This window comes from Triturus cristatus, chromosome 3_2, assembly GCF_964204655.1.
Source record: "Triturus cristatus chromosome 3_2, aTriCri1.1, whole genome shotgun sequence".
In the NCBI taxonomy this organism is placed as follows: Eukaryota; Metazoa; Chordata; class Amphibia; order Caudata; family Salamandridae; genus Triturus; species Triturus cristatus.
In genome coordinates this window covers 1,182,882,851-1,182,899,812 of record NC_140584.1, presented here as the reverse complement: position 1 = coordinate 1,182,899,812, position 16,962 = coordinate 1,182,882,851, and the positions used below count along the sequence as shown (strand labels likewise).

General features: G+C 48.2%; 1 protein-coding gene across 7 annotated transcripts in view; it reads left to right on the top strand.

Moving 5' to 3' along the window:
* TTLL4 (tubulin tyrosine ligase like 4) overlaps positions 1–11,833 on the top strand; it is a 525,559-nt gene extending 513,726 nt beyond the window's left edge. For all 7 annotated transcript variants that reach the window (XM_085650094.1, XM_085650089.1, XM_085650090.1 and 4 more), the window contains one exon: positions 10,946–11,833. In XM_085650094.1, the coding sequence (XP_085506220.1) occupies positions 10,946–11,102 (157 nt within the window). In that variant the 3' untranslated portion in view covers positions 11,103–11,833. The remainder of the gene's footprint in view (positions 1–10,945) is intronic.
* The last annotated feature ends 5,129 nt before the right edge of the window (positions 11,834–16,962 follow it).

Here is a 16,962-nt window from a genome sequence, read left to right as displayed (position 1 = left end):
CTAGGAGGTGCTGTTGCGAGGGGCTGCGAAGCTGAATATCACGGTGACGGTTCCAACACCCACGACGTCCGTGATATTTGAGACGCTTCATAAAAGACACTTGTCTCGCCCCCTCCTGCCTCTCGTGCCTGGACTGGTGGAACCAGCCTTGGAACTGTTCCTCACTCCCGCAACAGCGAAGGCCGCTCCGTCCAGGCTCATGAAGAAATATAGGGCCCCGGAGTCGGATCCGTCATTCTTGAGAGGGGACCCGAAGCCGGACTCGGTTATCGTGACGGCGGCGAGAAAACAACATGCGACCGCCCCGGCCTCCACGGTGCCACCGGACAAGGAAAGCCGCTGGCTGGACTCTGCGGGCAGGAAGGTGTGTGGTACCGCCGCCACCACGATGAAGGCGGCGAGTGCAGGGGCGTTGTTGGGCCGTTACGACTGGGCCCTGTGGGAATCCCTGCAGCAATATGCGGACCTCCTGCCACGAGACAAGAAGGAGGACTTCTTGGAGACGGTGCGCGAAGGCATGCTGGTTTCTAACCAAACGATCAGCGCAGCAGCGGATATATCGCTATTGGCCGCCCACGCCTACTGTCATGGCGTCCACCAGCGGCGCCATTCCTGGTTGCGCCTGACGTCCCTCAAGCCGGAGGCGCAGCAGAGAGTGGCCAACCTGCCCTTCTCGGGGGAAACCCTGTTCGGGAAGCATGCGGACGATGAAATGGCCCGCATGAAGGCTGAAGCGGAAACCCTGACGGCCGTCGGGTTAGAGAAGGCCGAGAAAAAGAAACGACCGTTCCAGAGGAGGTTCGGGTCGTCGGGCCGAGGGCGTGGGCAGGACTCGGGACAGCAGCAGCCACAACAGCAGCAGTTCCGCAAGCCCTTCCAGAAGCGCCAGAGGGGTAGAGGTGGCCAGCAGGCTACTACCACAAACAAGGGCCCGGCCGGGTCTCGGCCCTGAGCTGTTACTTCCCCCTCAACCGTTACCCACTCCAGTGGGGGGAAGCATTCGATTTTTTCCGGCAGAGTGGAGAAAAATTACTCAGGACAAGTGGGTGCTGAATATTGTTTGCAATGGATACAGTCTTCGGTTCATCAGCCCGCCTCCAGCGATTCCGCCGGTCAGCTCTCGCTTCCAGCTGAGGGAGCTCCAGGCGGAGGCAGACATCTTGTTGAGAAAAAAGGCGGTAGAAGAAGTACCTTTGTCTCAAAGGGGAAGAGGTCTGTACTCTCGGTTCTTCCTCGTTCGCAAGAAGGACAAGAACGAGTTCAGGCCCATTCTGGATTTGCGACAAGCAAACAAGTGGATTCGCAGAGAGAAGTTTCGCATGCTATCGTTGCACCAGATTTACCCTCAGCTGCAACGGGGAGACTGGCTCTGTGCCATAGATCTACAGGATGCGTACTTCCATGTGCCCATAGCACAGAAGCACAGGAAGTTCCTGCGATTCCAAGTCGGCGCCAATCACTATCAATACACAGTACTGCCATTCGGGCTAAAGTCTGCTCCCAGGACTTTTTCGAAGTGCATGGCGGTGGTGGCGGCACACCTGCGGAGGAACAAGGTGTTTGTCTACCCGTATCTGGACGATTGGCTGATCAAGGCGTCATCCTTCGAGGAAGCGCAAGAACACTTCCGTTGGACGTGCGAGCTCTTGAACAAGCTGGGGTTACACGTCAACATGTCCAAATCGGTCCCATCTCCGGTACAGTGCATACAGTACCTGGGGGCCTCCATAGATACGCGGTCAGCAAGCGTGTCTCCTTCGGAGGAGAGACGGTTATCACGCCTTCGGAAGGCTCAGGACTGCTCCATCGACGACTGTGAGGAAGGTGTCGTCTCTACTGGGATCGATGGCCTCCTGTATCTTCCTCACTCCGCACGCACGTCTACAGATGCGACCACTGCAGGAGTGCTTGGAGGATCAGTGGGATCAGAAGACAGGCTCTTGGGACGACAAGATCCGACTGTCTCTACATGCTCGTCAGTCTCTGAAGTGGTGGTGTTCGGCGGAAAACCTCCTCCAGGGGGTTCCCTTCCACAAGGACATTCCCACGACGAATGTGGTGACGGATGCTTCTCTCCAGGGCTGGGGTGCGCATTCCGGGGACCTGCAGATTCAAGGGAAGTGGTCTCCTTTGGAATCGACGTACCACATCAATTTCCTGGAACTCAGAGCTGTCTTCCTGGCACTGAAGGCTTTCCTTCCGTCCTTCCAGACCAACTCGCTGCTGATACAGACGGACAATACAACCACGATGTATTACCTCAACAAGCAGGGGGGGTCGAGATCGCGCACTCTGTCGCAGGAGGCGCAGGCGATCTGGCGCTGGCTGCTGGCCCGAGGACTGACGATTACGGCCACGCATCTGCCAGGGGTGCAGAATGCTCAGGCGGACGCCTTGAGCAGGCTGATTCAGGAAAACCACGAATGGGTCATAAACGACGAAGTACTAGGAGAAGTCTTCGCAAGGTGGGGGACTCCAGACGTAGATCTGTTCGCCACCGCCGAAAACAGCAAATGCCGAGACTTCGCATCCAGGTACTACCAGCGGGGGACGCTGGGGAATGCGCTATGGATCGATTGGTCGAACAGCTTTCTGTACGCTTTTCCACCCATTCCCCTGATTCCGGCGGTGCTCATCAAGCTGTCCCAGTCCAGGGCGCGGATGATCCTGATCGCCCCGGAGTGGCCCAGGCAGTGGTGGTTCACGGACCTTCTTCACCGGTCTCTCCTTCCTCACATGCGGTTGCCGTGCAGGCCGGACCTTCTCACGAAGTTCGGGGGGCGGATGGTGCACCCCAACCTCTCGTCTTTAAGTTTGGCGGCATGGCTCCTGAAATAGTGCAATATGGTCATCTGAATCTACCAGACGATTGTATGGACATTCTGAAGGAGTCTAAGCGACCTTCCACTAGGACATCCTATGCTTACAAGTGGAAGAGGTTCTGTATCTGGTGTAAGTCCAAGAACTTTGATCCGACAACATGTAAGGAAGATGTCATCCTTCCATACCTTTTGCATCTGGCGCAGTCTGGCCTTAATTTCCATTCCATTAAGGTTCATCTGGCTGCTTTGACTGCTTACAGGAAGTGCCCTTCACAGACGTCCTTCTTTCAGATTCCTGTGGTCAAGGATTTTTTGGAAGGCTTGAAGAAGGTGTTCCCTCCTGTCAGACTTCCCTCGCCTTCTTGGGACTTGAATGTGGTGCTGTCCAGACTGATGAGAGAGCCTTTTGAACCTATTCACAAGGCTTCATTGCAGCACCTATCCTGGAAGGCGGCGTTCCTAGTGGCCATTACATCGGCCCGCAGGGTGAGTGAACTTCAGGCATTATGTTGTCAAGAACCTTATACTGTGTTTCATGCTTCTAAGGTTGTGATGCGTACTCACCCTAAGTTCCTTCCTAAGGTTATCTCTGACTTTCATGTCAATCAGACCATAACTTTACCTACGTTCTTTCAGAATCCCTCTTCACCAGCGGAAAGGGCTCTCCATTCCCTGGATGTCCGAAGGGTGTTGAAATTTTATCTGGATAAGACCAAGGATATTCGTAGGTCTGACCAATTGTTTGTTAATTATGGCTCAGTCAGGACTGGTCTTGCGACCTCTAAGTAGTCCATCTCTCGGTGGATTGTGTCCTGCATACAGTTGTGTTATGAAAAGGCTAATAAGACCTTAGGGGGTAAACCTAAGGCTCATTCCACCAGGGGCAAAGCTGCCACGACGGCTTTGCTGCGTAATGTTCCGATTGCGGAAATCTGTAAGGCGGCCACTTGGAAGTCGGTCCATACCTTTGCTGCGCATTACTGTCTGGACACGGATGCCAGGGCAGATGCTCAGGTTGGGCAGGCTTCGCTGCGAAATTTGTTCGCACAGTAGTGGTAGTGTCTTATGTGTTCTCCACCGCTTTTGTTGTGTGGGGATGGGCTTGCCATTCTATTCACTAGATTATGACTATACACAGAGATCCCCTACTACAGAAGGAGTAGTTTCTTTTCTGTAACTCCAGTTCTGTAGTAGGGGTATCTCTGTTATAGTCATAAGCGCCCGCCCTCCTCCCCGGTGGAGAGATACTTATTCATATGTAGAATGCTACAGGTCTGGCGTGCTACGCCTTCAAAAAGAACTGAAAGTAAATGGGACCTGCTGGGCATTCTGGGATACTGGGGAAAGTTCTGGAAAACTGGAAAGTTTTCTTAAAGGCACAGTATCCTGTTCCAAGCCACATAATGGCAGCCTATGGGGCTTGTCTGTCCACTCCTTCCTCTCTATCATTCCAGAGGCTTTTGCTGGTAGAGGCAGGGTTTTTTCCTATGTGGAGAAAAACTGGACAGGCAGTGCTGTTTGTGGATTTTGGTGGAATTCTAGTTGAAGTACTGGACAGTGTAGCCTGTGGGTATAGGCTGCATTATCTGTCTTTAAATTAAATTCTCTCTTAAAGGTGTATGCAGGTCTGCATGATTTGTCACCTTTTAGAGATTATTTTTTATTGCTCCGGGGTCCGCGCACATGGGCGGGACTATTCACTAGATTATGACTATAACAGAGATACCCCTACTACAGAACTGGAGTTACAGAAAAGAAACTACTCCATCATCTGCATACGAGACAACTTTCACCCCACAATTGCCTCGACAATTGCCGTGAGGGGAGTCAGGTAAACATGTGTGGGGCTCAGAGCCGAGCCCTGAAGAACACCACATAACAGGGGGCTGGAACTGGAGACATGGGGATGAAGAATCACTTGTTGAGAACGACCTTCAAGAAATGAACGGAACCATGCCAAGACAGTTCCTGTTACTCCTAAATGATGGATTCTATTCAAGAGGATCCTGTGAAACACCATGTCAAAGGCAGCGGACAAATCCAACAGCACCAACATTGCACAGCTTCCCTGGTCTAAGGTTTCACGGATCAATTCGGCCACTTCGTGTAAGGCTGTCTCCGTGCTGTAACCTGACCTAAATCCAGACTGAGAATCATGAAGATGGTTGTTCTATTCTAGGAAGTCTGAGAGTTGTCTCTGGACTTCTTTTTCCAGAATTTTGGCCGGGGCCGGGAGAAGAGAAATAGGCCTAAAAGTTTTTAGCTCTGCTGGGTCAGCATCCTCTTTCTTGAGGATAGGCTGGACATAGGCTTTTTTTCAGCTAGTTGGATAGACCCCAGTCTCAAGTGAGGAGTTCCAGATAGGATTCAATATGGCGTCAAGCCAGGGGGCTAATAGCTTAAAAAATCTGTCCGGGCATGGGTCCAGCTGGGAACCTGATTTTTATTTTATTTAGTTCCCCCAGTGACACTTCCATCCGAAACGGGCAGAAAGCCGACCATATATCTAATGGGGAATGAGTTGCCACATCGGATAATCCCGATAATGGAAAAGAGGAATAAATAGTTAAAATTTTATTTTGGAAGAAAGTGGCTAGTTCTTCAGAGAGCCAGAGATGGGGGAGATAGTGCTCTTCAGGGCTTGTGGTTTCATAAAGGCTTGGACTATCTTAAAGACTTCTTTTGCGGAGTTGTCCAAGGGCTTGATCTGCTTTGGGACGTAATCCCTGATGAGCTTACGCTTCAGTCTATGAAATTTCCTCTGTGCTGCTTTATATTCGCATTTAGCTGAAGGTTCATAATTTTTTCGCCAGACATGCTTCAGCCTCTTACATACGCTTTTCTCCATACGGAGCTCTATGGTGAACCAGGGAGCCGAAGGATTATTCCTGGCCAAGTTCATAGTCTTAATAGGAGCCATTTTATCAAGGGCTGAGTTGACCCATTCATTAAAAACAGAGGCATAGAGGTTCGGGTCACCTGTGAGTTTAGGGGGGGTGTTGTGTAGCTCACAACCCATTTATTCAGGGGAGATCTTCTTCCAGTTTCTCCTATCCTCCGAAGTAGACCTAGTGTAGTTATTACAGGCATTCCAAGTAACCTTGAAAGGGACCAACCAATGGTCTGACCAGGTCACCGGTGAGGGATCCTCTACCTGTAGAGTGTGATCATTAGTAAAAAAAAAAGTAGACCAAGAGTATGGCCAGCTGCATGAGTGGGAAGTAATACCTTTTGGAACAGGTTTAACCCTTTAAGGGTATCTCCCAATTGAACCGCTAAAGGGCAGTTCGCATTGTCCATGTGGCTGTTAAAATCACAGAGAACAGTGAAGTTAGTATGCCTCGGAGAGATCGGCAATACAATCATACAGTTTCTGCCCCTTTCCGAGATACCATGTCCAAATTGAAAGTACAAGACCTACAGTGAAACTCATTGTGGCCGGATTCCTCATCCCCCTCTAAACCAGGATCAAAACACGTAGGCCTTATGCAGTCTGAAGTTGATATAGCAAGTAACTGCTCTCTAGTCCAAACAGTTCTGACCAGCTTAGGAAATGCCTTCCCTTCCCCAAAGGAGGTGAATGACTGAATGGGACTTCTAAAGAGTAAGCTACTACCTAAAAAGGTGTCCCAGTGCTAGAGGATTTAGCTAAGCTACTTAGAGGATCAGACTTTTGAGGTCCTTTCTGAAGGATAAGTGGTTAACAGTCTGCAAAGTTTGATATGGAATCCTAGTGCTTGGCTGTAAGAAAAAAAACAGAGAAGCTCCTTAAACTTGTATGTCTTGTCCAGGCAAAAGAAAGATTTGCAGTGGAGAAATTAAATGAGCGAGGATGTAATTCTGAACTCTGTCCCTGATATACATGGAACTTGAGTTGTGTGTTGCCCAATTACAGAAACAGAGCTTTAAAGATAGTGTTTTGCAACAGGTAGCCAATGAAAAAAGTAGAGCTGTTTAACAAAGCATGAGCGAGAAGACCCAAGATAAAATGAGCAGCAGAACTCTGCACAATCTGAAGGCAATGAGTCGGTTACATGGGAATCCCCGGAGAAAACAAGTCCCTGTACGCTAGCCGTGATGTAACGAATGGCTTGAATGACCGATTTCCACAGGGGGGTGGGGGGATCATTTTCTAGAGTATGCAAAGGTTGACGAAGCAGGTGGATGCGGCACCATCACCCAGATTTCGGAGAGAGCCTAGGGTTTTAGCTGAAGTTAAAGGGCTACAGGGTACACTCAGGTTCTGTAAGCCCCCAACAGAATACCCAGATGTCCATGATGAGGACCTCTGTTTTGTTGTTAGTAAATTTAAGGCAGTTATTCATCCAGTCGGTGACAGCAGACATGCAGGAGCAGACATTTTCCTGTGTGTGGAGGATGAGATCACTAATAGAGATAGTATTTTGGGTGCTGCTTGCATATGAAATGATTAAATCCTAAAGACCAAAAAAGAGCAGCCAGTTATGCGGGTGTTAGAGGATGGGGCTGAGGGTGGTCCTTCAGGAACTTCACATACCATCGCAGTGGTGGAAGAGTGAAAGGGGGAGCCCGAGGATAGACTGCTCGAATTCTATCAGAGAAAGGATTGGAACCAGGCTAAGACCTGACTAAATATGCCGGTAGCAGAAAGATGAGCAACCGGAATCGAATGAGATACCATGTCTAAGTATGTGTGTGAAGGGGGAGGGTGGTTTGCTTTGCCCACCAACGTGCTGATTGCTGTTAAAGTGTTATTTAAGGAAACACGGTTTTTCATATTTTTAATCGTCTGAGTGTATATGCTTTTATAAGGACGGTAGTGTTGCTGCCAAATGTCCTTAAGGATCTTTCGATACCAGTGAGAGGACTGTGGTACTTTGGAGAATCAGAGGCCAAGGGTGATTTATGATGACCGTGGAAAGATTGAATCAGTGCCATATATTTTGGAATGCAAGATTGGTAAGGGCCTGTTTTGGAGACCATGTCAGTAGCAGGCTGAAGAGGTAGTGAATTGCAAAGAGCTTGCACGAATTAGTCCGCTTAATTTTAGTCCAACATCTCGTGCGTACAAAAGCTACGAATTGTGGAGTCGGTGTACTTAGCAGGATAGGGGAAAAAAGGAATGGCATGATGGTTTATAGAAAGAAGGGGCCGACTCCAGCAGTCGGTAGCAAAAGGACCAAGAATTGGCCCTTAGTGTATATTGGGCTACAAATCAGTTGGTGAAGACCAAACTGGCTGAGAGTGTTTAGAGATTAGGTATGAGTCAAGAGATTTCAATAAGGCGAATATTAAGCTCTTCAAGAATAGGGAAGCTGGCTGCCCGTAAAATAAAACTGAATATAAAGTTAGCCAAGGCTGGGACAATTTTGCCTGAAGGACAATAGATCAGAGCCCTGAAAATTGAGCTGGTGGGCTTGAGATTAAATTAACGAGGGGCGTCTCTGCAGGATTGAAGAGATTTACCTCAATATTAATTGTGAGGTTAGAACAATAAATATTGGCTTTACCTCCAACAGTAAGACCGGGAAAATCTTGACGGGTGATAGGATATGGTGGCTGTACAGTTGTGGCGACATTGGAGCCAAAGAAGTTCTTAAACTAAGGTTTAGTAAGAAACAGTGCATCAGTTTTATGCATACTTATGTCAGTTTTGATTTGCCAGGGCAGAAATCTGGAATGAGACATACAGTTGAGACCTACGGGGTGAGGGCAGATTCAAATTGAGCAGATGGGCTGAAGATATTGATAAGCTGGTCTACTGTAGGAAGCAGCAGGTACGCCTACAACCTGGCACTTCTAAGACGTCCAGAGCATGTTTCTGAGGACTATGGCAGAGTATGTGGAGGGTAGAGACAATGGGTTGGGGGGTCCTGGCTCTATGCATCGGCGCCATTATTGTGCCACCAGTGCTTCTGGTTAGTGGTCCTACAGCGTCCTCAGTGAAATAATATGCAATGAAGACGCGTCAAAGCAGGGAGGAGAGAGGAGGCAGAATGGCGAGTGCGTGGAGTAGCCAGCAGCTCAGGTGAAGAAAGAGTGAGCAAAAGAAATGTGATTAGTCCAGTACATCCTGTAGGACTGAGAATGCTTCCATTCAAGCAGACCTACTAGAAACCAGAAGTAAATTAAAAATAATTGGAGAAAGGTAAATCAGAATAGTAATTAAGGCAAAATGACTAGTAATTAAGATAATAAAGCAGAAAGGCACTGTGCTAAATTAATAAGTGAATGGTGTAGGATGAAATCCAGGCACTTCCAGATACAAGGAAAATAGCAAGGGCAAATAAAGCAATACAATTCAGTAACTCTAATGATGGAGAAAGCCTGATAAACAGTATCAGCTTTCAGGTAGATGGTGGCATACTTCATGAGCAACTTGCTATTTTATGAAGCTTCTCAGATACAATTGTGCACTGAAAGCCTTTTTTGGGGTGTGAAATCGAAAGTGGATGATACATGCTACTTTTCCTTATAAGCGTACAAGGGTTGCCTGCTCCTCAAAGCTTTGCCAGCTGGCATTGGATTTGTGGGAATGGGCTTCAGAAGGCCTTAGAACATGGTCTTTCGCTAGTCTCCTACATTGCGTTGTTGACCACACTGGAGCAGAGACCGTGTTAGCAAACAGCTTTAGTGGGAAGTGTCTTCACCCTAGTAGGGAATTTCCTGAAGTCCTCGACTCTCTTCTTGAGGCCTCTGGTCACTCAATTATATATCCCTTTGTGACTCACATGAACACCAGATGCCACCTACTGTGTTTGGCTAGGCTGTGGCCCTCCTCACTATTGCAAGGCCCGATGTTGTACTAGACATCTGCTTTCCTCAGAGTGTCGGAGCTCATCGTACATGGTCATCCCATTGACTGCGGCTTGATATTGCACAATACTGTTTTCTCACGTACGGGGCCACACCCACCTCTGCCAGAGGGAACATCTCCTGTCCAAGACGTGAAGGGGCCGATAGGGTATAGAGTACTGCACTGCTCCCTTCCAGTGCTCGTTCTTGTAGCTCGAACTTTGCCCACGTAGGTCTCTTCCTCAGATCATTGAATGGAGTTCTACCGCTGGTCTCTGTGGAAGAACATTAGTCCACTAAATGAACTGAGAGGCATCTTTCTCACCCCCTGGTTGATGCGTGGATGCCTGTGGAAACCTGCATGGCTTACCTTGTATTCATTTGAGATCACCAGAACTAGCTGAAGTAGTAGTCCTTGACAGCCAGTGAGCCCATCAAGATATTGGACACATCTAATATATTGCTTCATTGTCCGGATGCCTGTTCGTCTGAGGAGACGATCACCGCCTGAACATTAGGTACAACCCTTAGCTTTTATATACACAGAACTCAAGGCCTGCGTTCTGTCAAAAGATTGGGGCTTTTGGATGCAATGATGCTGACAAGTGGCTTCAACGACCTGCATTGCTCGATGGATAAGGCATTGCATCACCTCATCTGATGTCCAGCAGTTCTTTAAGTGTGTACCTGGTACAGGTATGTGCTAGCCTGCTACTGCTATGTAGGATTTCCCATGCATATTCTACCAGCTCTGTGGTATCTAGGCTTCCTAATGGAGCAACATAAAGTTTGTCCAGAAAGTTGTGTGTAATTGGTATAAACTGACGAGGTCACATCTACTCACATGTTAGACATAAGAAGAGGCTAAAGTGACATTTACGTGACACGCTGTTACTCCTTAGCCTGTTGTCTCTTTCCCATTGGAAAGTGTTAAAGCGCTTGAGTGCGGCCCCATGATAATCAGCCTCTCACTATGAACATAGGGGTGAAAAGCAACATTATTTCAAGAGGTGAGACATAATCTGCTCAATTCATCGTGGTAGATATTCTCACAATGTGGATTCTGATCTTTCTTCTGCCCTGTACGGAAGGTCCTGAGCACCTGATGCCTTTTCCAATAGATATTTCATTTTCCATACGGTTTGCTATTCAGAATTCGGATTGTTCTCATTTCATTCAAATGGTTTTTGCACAATAGCTGGAATAGCGTTAGGAATTAAAATTCCAGCCCATTGCTCCTTAACGAGATCACCCAATGCTGTTTTTTTCAGAAGTTTATCTTAATATATTTGGTGTATGAATCTGACCTTTTACAAGGCCTTGTTTTGTCTTGTTTCTGTCTTCTGCAGGAAAATCCTGAGTACAAAAGAAAAAAGCACCAGCGAGGGCTCTTGTAAGATGAGCAAACTGACCAAGAGTCTTCAAACTATATCCACCCAATCGGGAGTCATTGATCAGAGCCTCTCCACTCCCAGCAACCTATCAGATACTGCTCTGGCCATGTGACCAAGAATGCCAACCGTCTCCACCATTAACCAAGAACCTACCTCAAAACCAGCAGGAAACTGACACTGATGTGGGATTGGCAGAGTACTTCACGGTTGCACATGTGAAAAACTATTTTATTTTGAGACTTTAATTTAAATTTAATAAACTTTCAGGTTGGGGTACCTACTGTGAGCCAGGACATGGTGAAAGAAACGGATGCCTTGTATAGAAAAAAAAACGTATTTTTGAAAAATGTTAATTATTTTCTGTGAATCAGATGTGTTCTACCAAAAGTGCCTCAACTGGTAAAGCACAAACCATTGGACAATGTAATCTCTTTCCTTGCAACTGGGAAGAGTTTTGGAGGGGATGAGGCCCTCTTATTCTGTTTACGATGTGCACAATGCCTTGAATTTGGACACTTTCTTGAGGGGATCTGGACATGGGGGGGGCTGTGTAGGTGGGGCGATTTTGACCGGTTCCTGGTCCTCTTTGTGTGGAGAGGGGAGCTGTGCGTCTGGAACTCAGTCTCTTTTGTAGAGAGGGGGGACAGGTGGCATGCATCCTCTCTGCTGGGAGGAATGGATACTTTTGGGGCATCTGTTACTTTGAGCCCAAGGAGAATTGGAAAATGGTTTCTAAAATCTGAAGATGGGATTCCCAGGAAAGAGAGGCTCTGAAAACAGACTGCTCTTTGTGTTTTTTAAACAAGTGTTATTGAAATAAAAATAATCAGCCAGTGAAAGCCAGGATGAATGTAGCTGCATTCTTATCTGCATGTTATAGCTGTGGATAGTTAATGGAAAATGCCATTCACTCTGCTTGCCAACAATGCCTGGTATGCAGCTAAGCAACTGTTGATCTGTTTGCTGGAAGAGTTCCTGTTTGTGCGGTCAGTTTAGCCCTTGGAAATGTCAGCCGTTCTGCAGCAGTGCTAAATTTTAATTTGACAAATGAGGTGATTAATTTGCATTGCGATTTAAGAATTGATGGGTAAGTTCCTTTTCCCCAGTGATACCTGCTGACCGCACCTTCTCCTGAATGGTGAGCGAATGTGCCTTGTAGTTGTAGAGCCCTCTAGATGTCCACTCAGATGGTACAGAGATACTGACTTGAAAATGATGGCATGGATTGAGCCATGTTGTATCTGGATTTGTGCGTCGCAGTTGATTCTTTCTACCTCTTAAAGTGTTAATCTGATTGCATTGTAAGCTCCTGTCCATAACCAGTGTCATACCCACTCGTATAACCCTCTCGACCAGCTATTGGAAGGAATTGAGCTATATATGCAAGATCAATGAGCTAAATAAAAACCACTCCCGGTCCACAAATGCACCCTTTGTCAGAATGGGGTTTTAACATACACATTAAGGAATTGGAAGGTAAGCGGCGATCAGATACGAGTCATAATTGTTTGGGTTTTCAACGATTTACTTTCTCTGGCTTTGATTCTTTCAGAGATTCACATGCTTGAATTCTCCGCCTTCCGGCTGTCAGTCCTCTATGGTTAATGTTTACTTAGCAGTGTACATTTGTGTGCAGACTAGCTGTGAGCTATTTCAGTGTGTTGACCTCATCAGATTCAAGCTCTGGCAAATTAGGTGATGAGAGACCAGAGCTCAGCTTCTCCGAGGCGTCAGTAGTTGGATTTTCTCCTGTCCGCCTAGTCTGTGGGAATCGTATGGAGCTCTGCTCCTGATTTGACATTTTCTCAATCAGTGCATCCTTTGTGTGGAGGACGGACGCCAACATTTTTTGCTGTTTTGTTACCAGTTTCTGCAGTTTGATTTTTGTTCACCATGGCAGAAACACCTTCCAAAATGTCTGTACGTGGTATTTTTATAGCTCAAAACCAGCCAAAACGCAGAAGGGCACTGTACGGTTTTAAAAGCAAGCGTACCGTCTACGAATGATAGAAGATAGCTGGAATCTAGGACCAGAAGGCTCCATTTACTGCATTGTCGCTAAAGTGTTGAGCAGCTGGTGGGGGGGGGGGGGGGGGGTTAACCCTTACTCACAACTTTTTTGAGCTGTTGAAAAGTTTGGTTCGGATAGAGACTTCTAGCCACCAAAGAGGTGTCACTGTTTCAATGTTCGCCAGGAATCGGACTATATCCATAAACTTTTCAGCTGCACCTCTGCAGACAGTGGGTGGTCTCCTGTGGCTCAGCACTGACACTGTTCTGCTCTGGAAATGACGTGCAGAGTCTATATAGGCGTCACTCCAGCACACTGACATCAGTTCCTTCCTTTCTGCACCACCAGATGCGGATCCGGAGCTACCTCTCATCTCTTAAAGACCCTTACCTTGATCCCCAATTTTTTTTTGCAGTGTGCAAGTGACATGTCATCACCTAAAATTACAGGTTTTAAGCCCTGAAAGAACTGCCACAAACAAATGTCTGTGAGAGATCCTCGCCAAATGTGCCTGGTGTCGAGCTATGACTCTAAGGCATGCAGTGTCTCTGCTTAAATGAACTTGCAGGCCATACGAGACCATGAGGCAAAACTTCATCGCCAAGCACCGGAAAACTCTGTGATGAAACAAGTCCAATTTGAACGTTTGGTCCCTGTCCAATTCGAGATCCTGAAGTTGCCAGAGTGGTTTGAGGGTTTGGTCTTCCTCTCCATCCGAGTCTTTGGGTAAGTCGAAGAAACAACACAAGAAATCTAAGTGGGACTCTGCCCCTTACCGCCCTTCACAATACCCTGAAATAGATGCTGGGTTGGCATCATACATCTTAATCTTGCGCTGTCATTCGACTTCAGAGCCAGTCCCATAACTTGTTTTGACGCAACCCAAGCTTTCCTGGGACGTCCAACACACCTAGGCAGAGCAAAGATTTCTGTGCGTCTGTGCTCCAGCCCTTCAGATCCTTACTGACTCTCTCTTGTGCGGCTGCCCGTGCCAAAAAGGTCTCTATCTGGGTTGCCACCTGTGGGTTTGCCCCCGGCACCAGCTGGACCCTCGGAGCACATTTCGGGACAGCTCCGGCTACACTCTTGACTCCACCTCTGGCGCCATGGTCCACAATGGTTCTGGGCGCATCAATGCCGATTGTCAACACCAGAAGACAAGGCACCAGTTGTCCTCTCTGATATCGAGTCTGTGCCAGTTCGACCTCGATTAAAGTCTCGCACGGCTGCCATTGTTGGTCCAATTCATCAGCTTTCTCTGCCTACATAATCACAGCACTCCCTGCATTTCCCGTTGGGCATGGATCCAGATAATGATTACAGTGCGTGTTATGCGATTGGCTAACATTATCCCAAGGAGACTCGGTATGTCAACCTGCAGGAGGCTAGTGGCCTTGATATCTGCCTCCTCACTCCCTGGCCCAGCCACATAGGAGAGTGCTTCCTACTCCATGGTTATGCATTGGACAGCCAAAGTCCTCCAGCTCCCCACTTTGGAGGTAAAGAACAATGTACTTATGGAGGTTCTTTAGCTGGGGCAGTAATTTACCGAGCCCCTCCTAACATTTATCAAGGTTCATATGGGCATTTTGTTTGGGTCATGGACCAAACCTTGTTCTGGTTCCCCGGTCACACGCCAAATTACTGATGGAGACATTCGTGAATAGGTTTTCTCAACCACCAGCCTGACGCTCAAGTCTGTGAATGCCCGCTGGCACGCTATACACATGCCTTTTGGTACTCGGTGGCTCTAGTCTTTCCAGGCATTCCAGACAATCTCCAACTAGTCTTTGCCAAGGCCATACAGGATAGTCATGACGCCAGCAAGTTAAAAATTTGTGGTGTCTTACGCACCTATTCCACGGAATGGGCCATTGGCACCACAGTCTCCATTTGCTGCCACTTTTGGCTGCGGTCCACCAGCTTTTTAGGTCAGTCGTTCATTGTGGGCATGTTGTTCAACGGGACCCGTCTGTTTGGGGACAAGGCAGACTCTGCTCTCAAGTGGTTCAGGGAGAGCATGGACATGGCACGCTTTGTCAGCTTATCTGCCCACCTTTCCAGCCACATCAGCCCAACCGCTACTGTCCCATCTTCGATAGAGAAACCCATTGCTGCCAACCAATCCAAGGAGCCCAGCAGTTTTGCAATCAAAGCCCTGGTGCCCAGCGCCCCCACGGTCCAGGTCCCCACACTGCCCGTCCTGTCCACTGTTCCCCCCCTACTGCAGCCTACCCTGCCAAATCTCTTTACCACCGCCTAGTGGAGCCATCCAGTGGGAGGCAGGATGCACCGATTCTTGCCAAGTTAGCTCATCATCACATCAGACGGGGTGAGTCCTGCAAATTGTTCAGTAAGGATATGCCCAACTTTTTTGTCTGACGCTCCTTCCACTTCCCCCACCAGTGAGTTACCGAGGACTCTCTTGATTCTGCAGCAGGATGAGCAAGCCCTATTGGCGAAATTGAGCTATTGCACCAGAAGTAGGATGTGGTTGTTATTCCCTCTACTGGTACCCAAGACGGACGGAAGATTTAGTCCAGTTTTACACCTCCGCCTTCTCAACCCTTTCTCTGGAAGGAAAAATTCAAAATACCCACCCTGGCTCAGGTCTTGTCTGCCCTCGACCCTGGAAAGTGTATGGTGGTGTAGGACCTGCAGGACGCCTATTTCTGTATACCCGTCCTGCGGGCCCATCAGTGCTACCTGTGGTTCCTGTTGGGACAGGAGCATTTTCGATTTGCTGTGCTCACCTTTGAACTCACCAGTGTTACTCATGAGTTCACAAAAATGATGGAGGTGGTGGTAGCACACCTTCAGAGGTTAGGCGTGATACCACAATGACAGGCCATTGAAGGCGAGCTCGCCCCAGGCAGTCATCAACCACCTCCAGACTATGGTAAACCTCTTGTAATCTTTGGGGTTCACTAGCAACTTAACAAATGCACACCTGACTCCTTTTCAGATGCTCCTCTTAATTGGAGCTAAGGCAAGGCTCGATTTTGTGCCTTTCCCCTACAAAAGAGTCCAGGACATTCAAGGTATAAGCCCGATCGTTCAGCCTCTGGCCTAGATTTTGGGTGGCCGAAAGAGGGTCCTGGGAGTGATGGCCTCCTGCATCTTGCTGGATGAGTAGGCCTGTTGCCATATACGAGCTCTGCAGTGAGATCTGAAGTGGCTTCAACATTTAGAGAACCTCTCAGACAACATTCAGATTGGAGGAGCCTACTAAAGATCTGCTGTGGCGGTTACTGAACCACGATTGGGTCAATGGCATATCCCTCTCCCTTCCCCACCTAGAGCTGACATTAGTGACCGATTTATCACTTTTGGGTTGGGTTGGCTATCTGGGAGAGGTGGAAAACTGACACCTCTGGTCTCTGACAGAGTCCTGGCTACATATCAACCTTCTGTAGCTGCGGCCCATCCACTTGTCATTGAAAGCCTTCCTTCCATCCATCAAGGGGAGGCTGGTGCAGGTACTCATGGACAACACAACGGCCATGTGGTACTGTAACAAGCAATGTGGGGTGGGGTCACGGTCCCTATGCCAGGAGATTTTGTGCCTATGGAACGGCTGAGCCACCATGGAATTTTCCTGGTGCTGAACTATCTGGCAGGCTCTTTGAATGCCAGGGTGGCAGTTACACCCAGAGATGGTGCAAGGTCTCTTCCTCGAACATAGAGAACTTTCACTCAATCTCTTCGCCATCACTGAGAACATGCCATGTCAGCACTTCTGCACGTTGGAGTTTCTAAGACTATTATCGCTCAGAGATGCGTTTTGCCTCAAACAGAACTCCGGACTCCTGTCTGCCTTTCCGCTGTTGCCATTCCCTCCCCGATTTCTCAAGAAGATCTGGACTAACCGGGCCCAAGTCATCCTTGTGGCTCTGGATTGGGCACAGAGAGTATGGTATCCAGAACTCCTGGGACTGAATGTCCTCCAATCAGGCTGCCC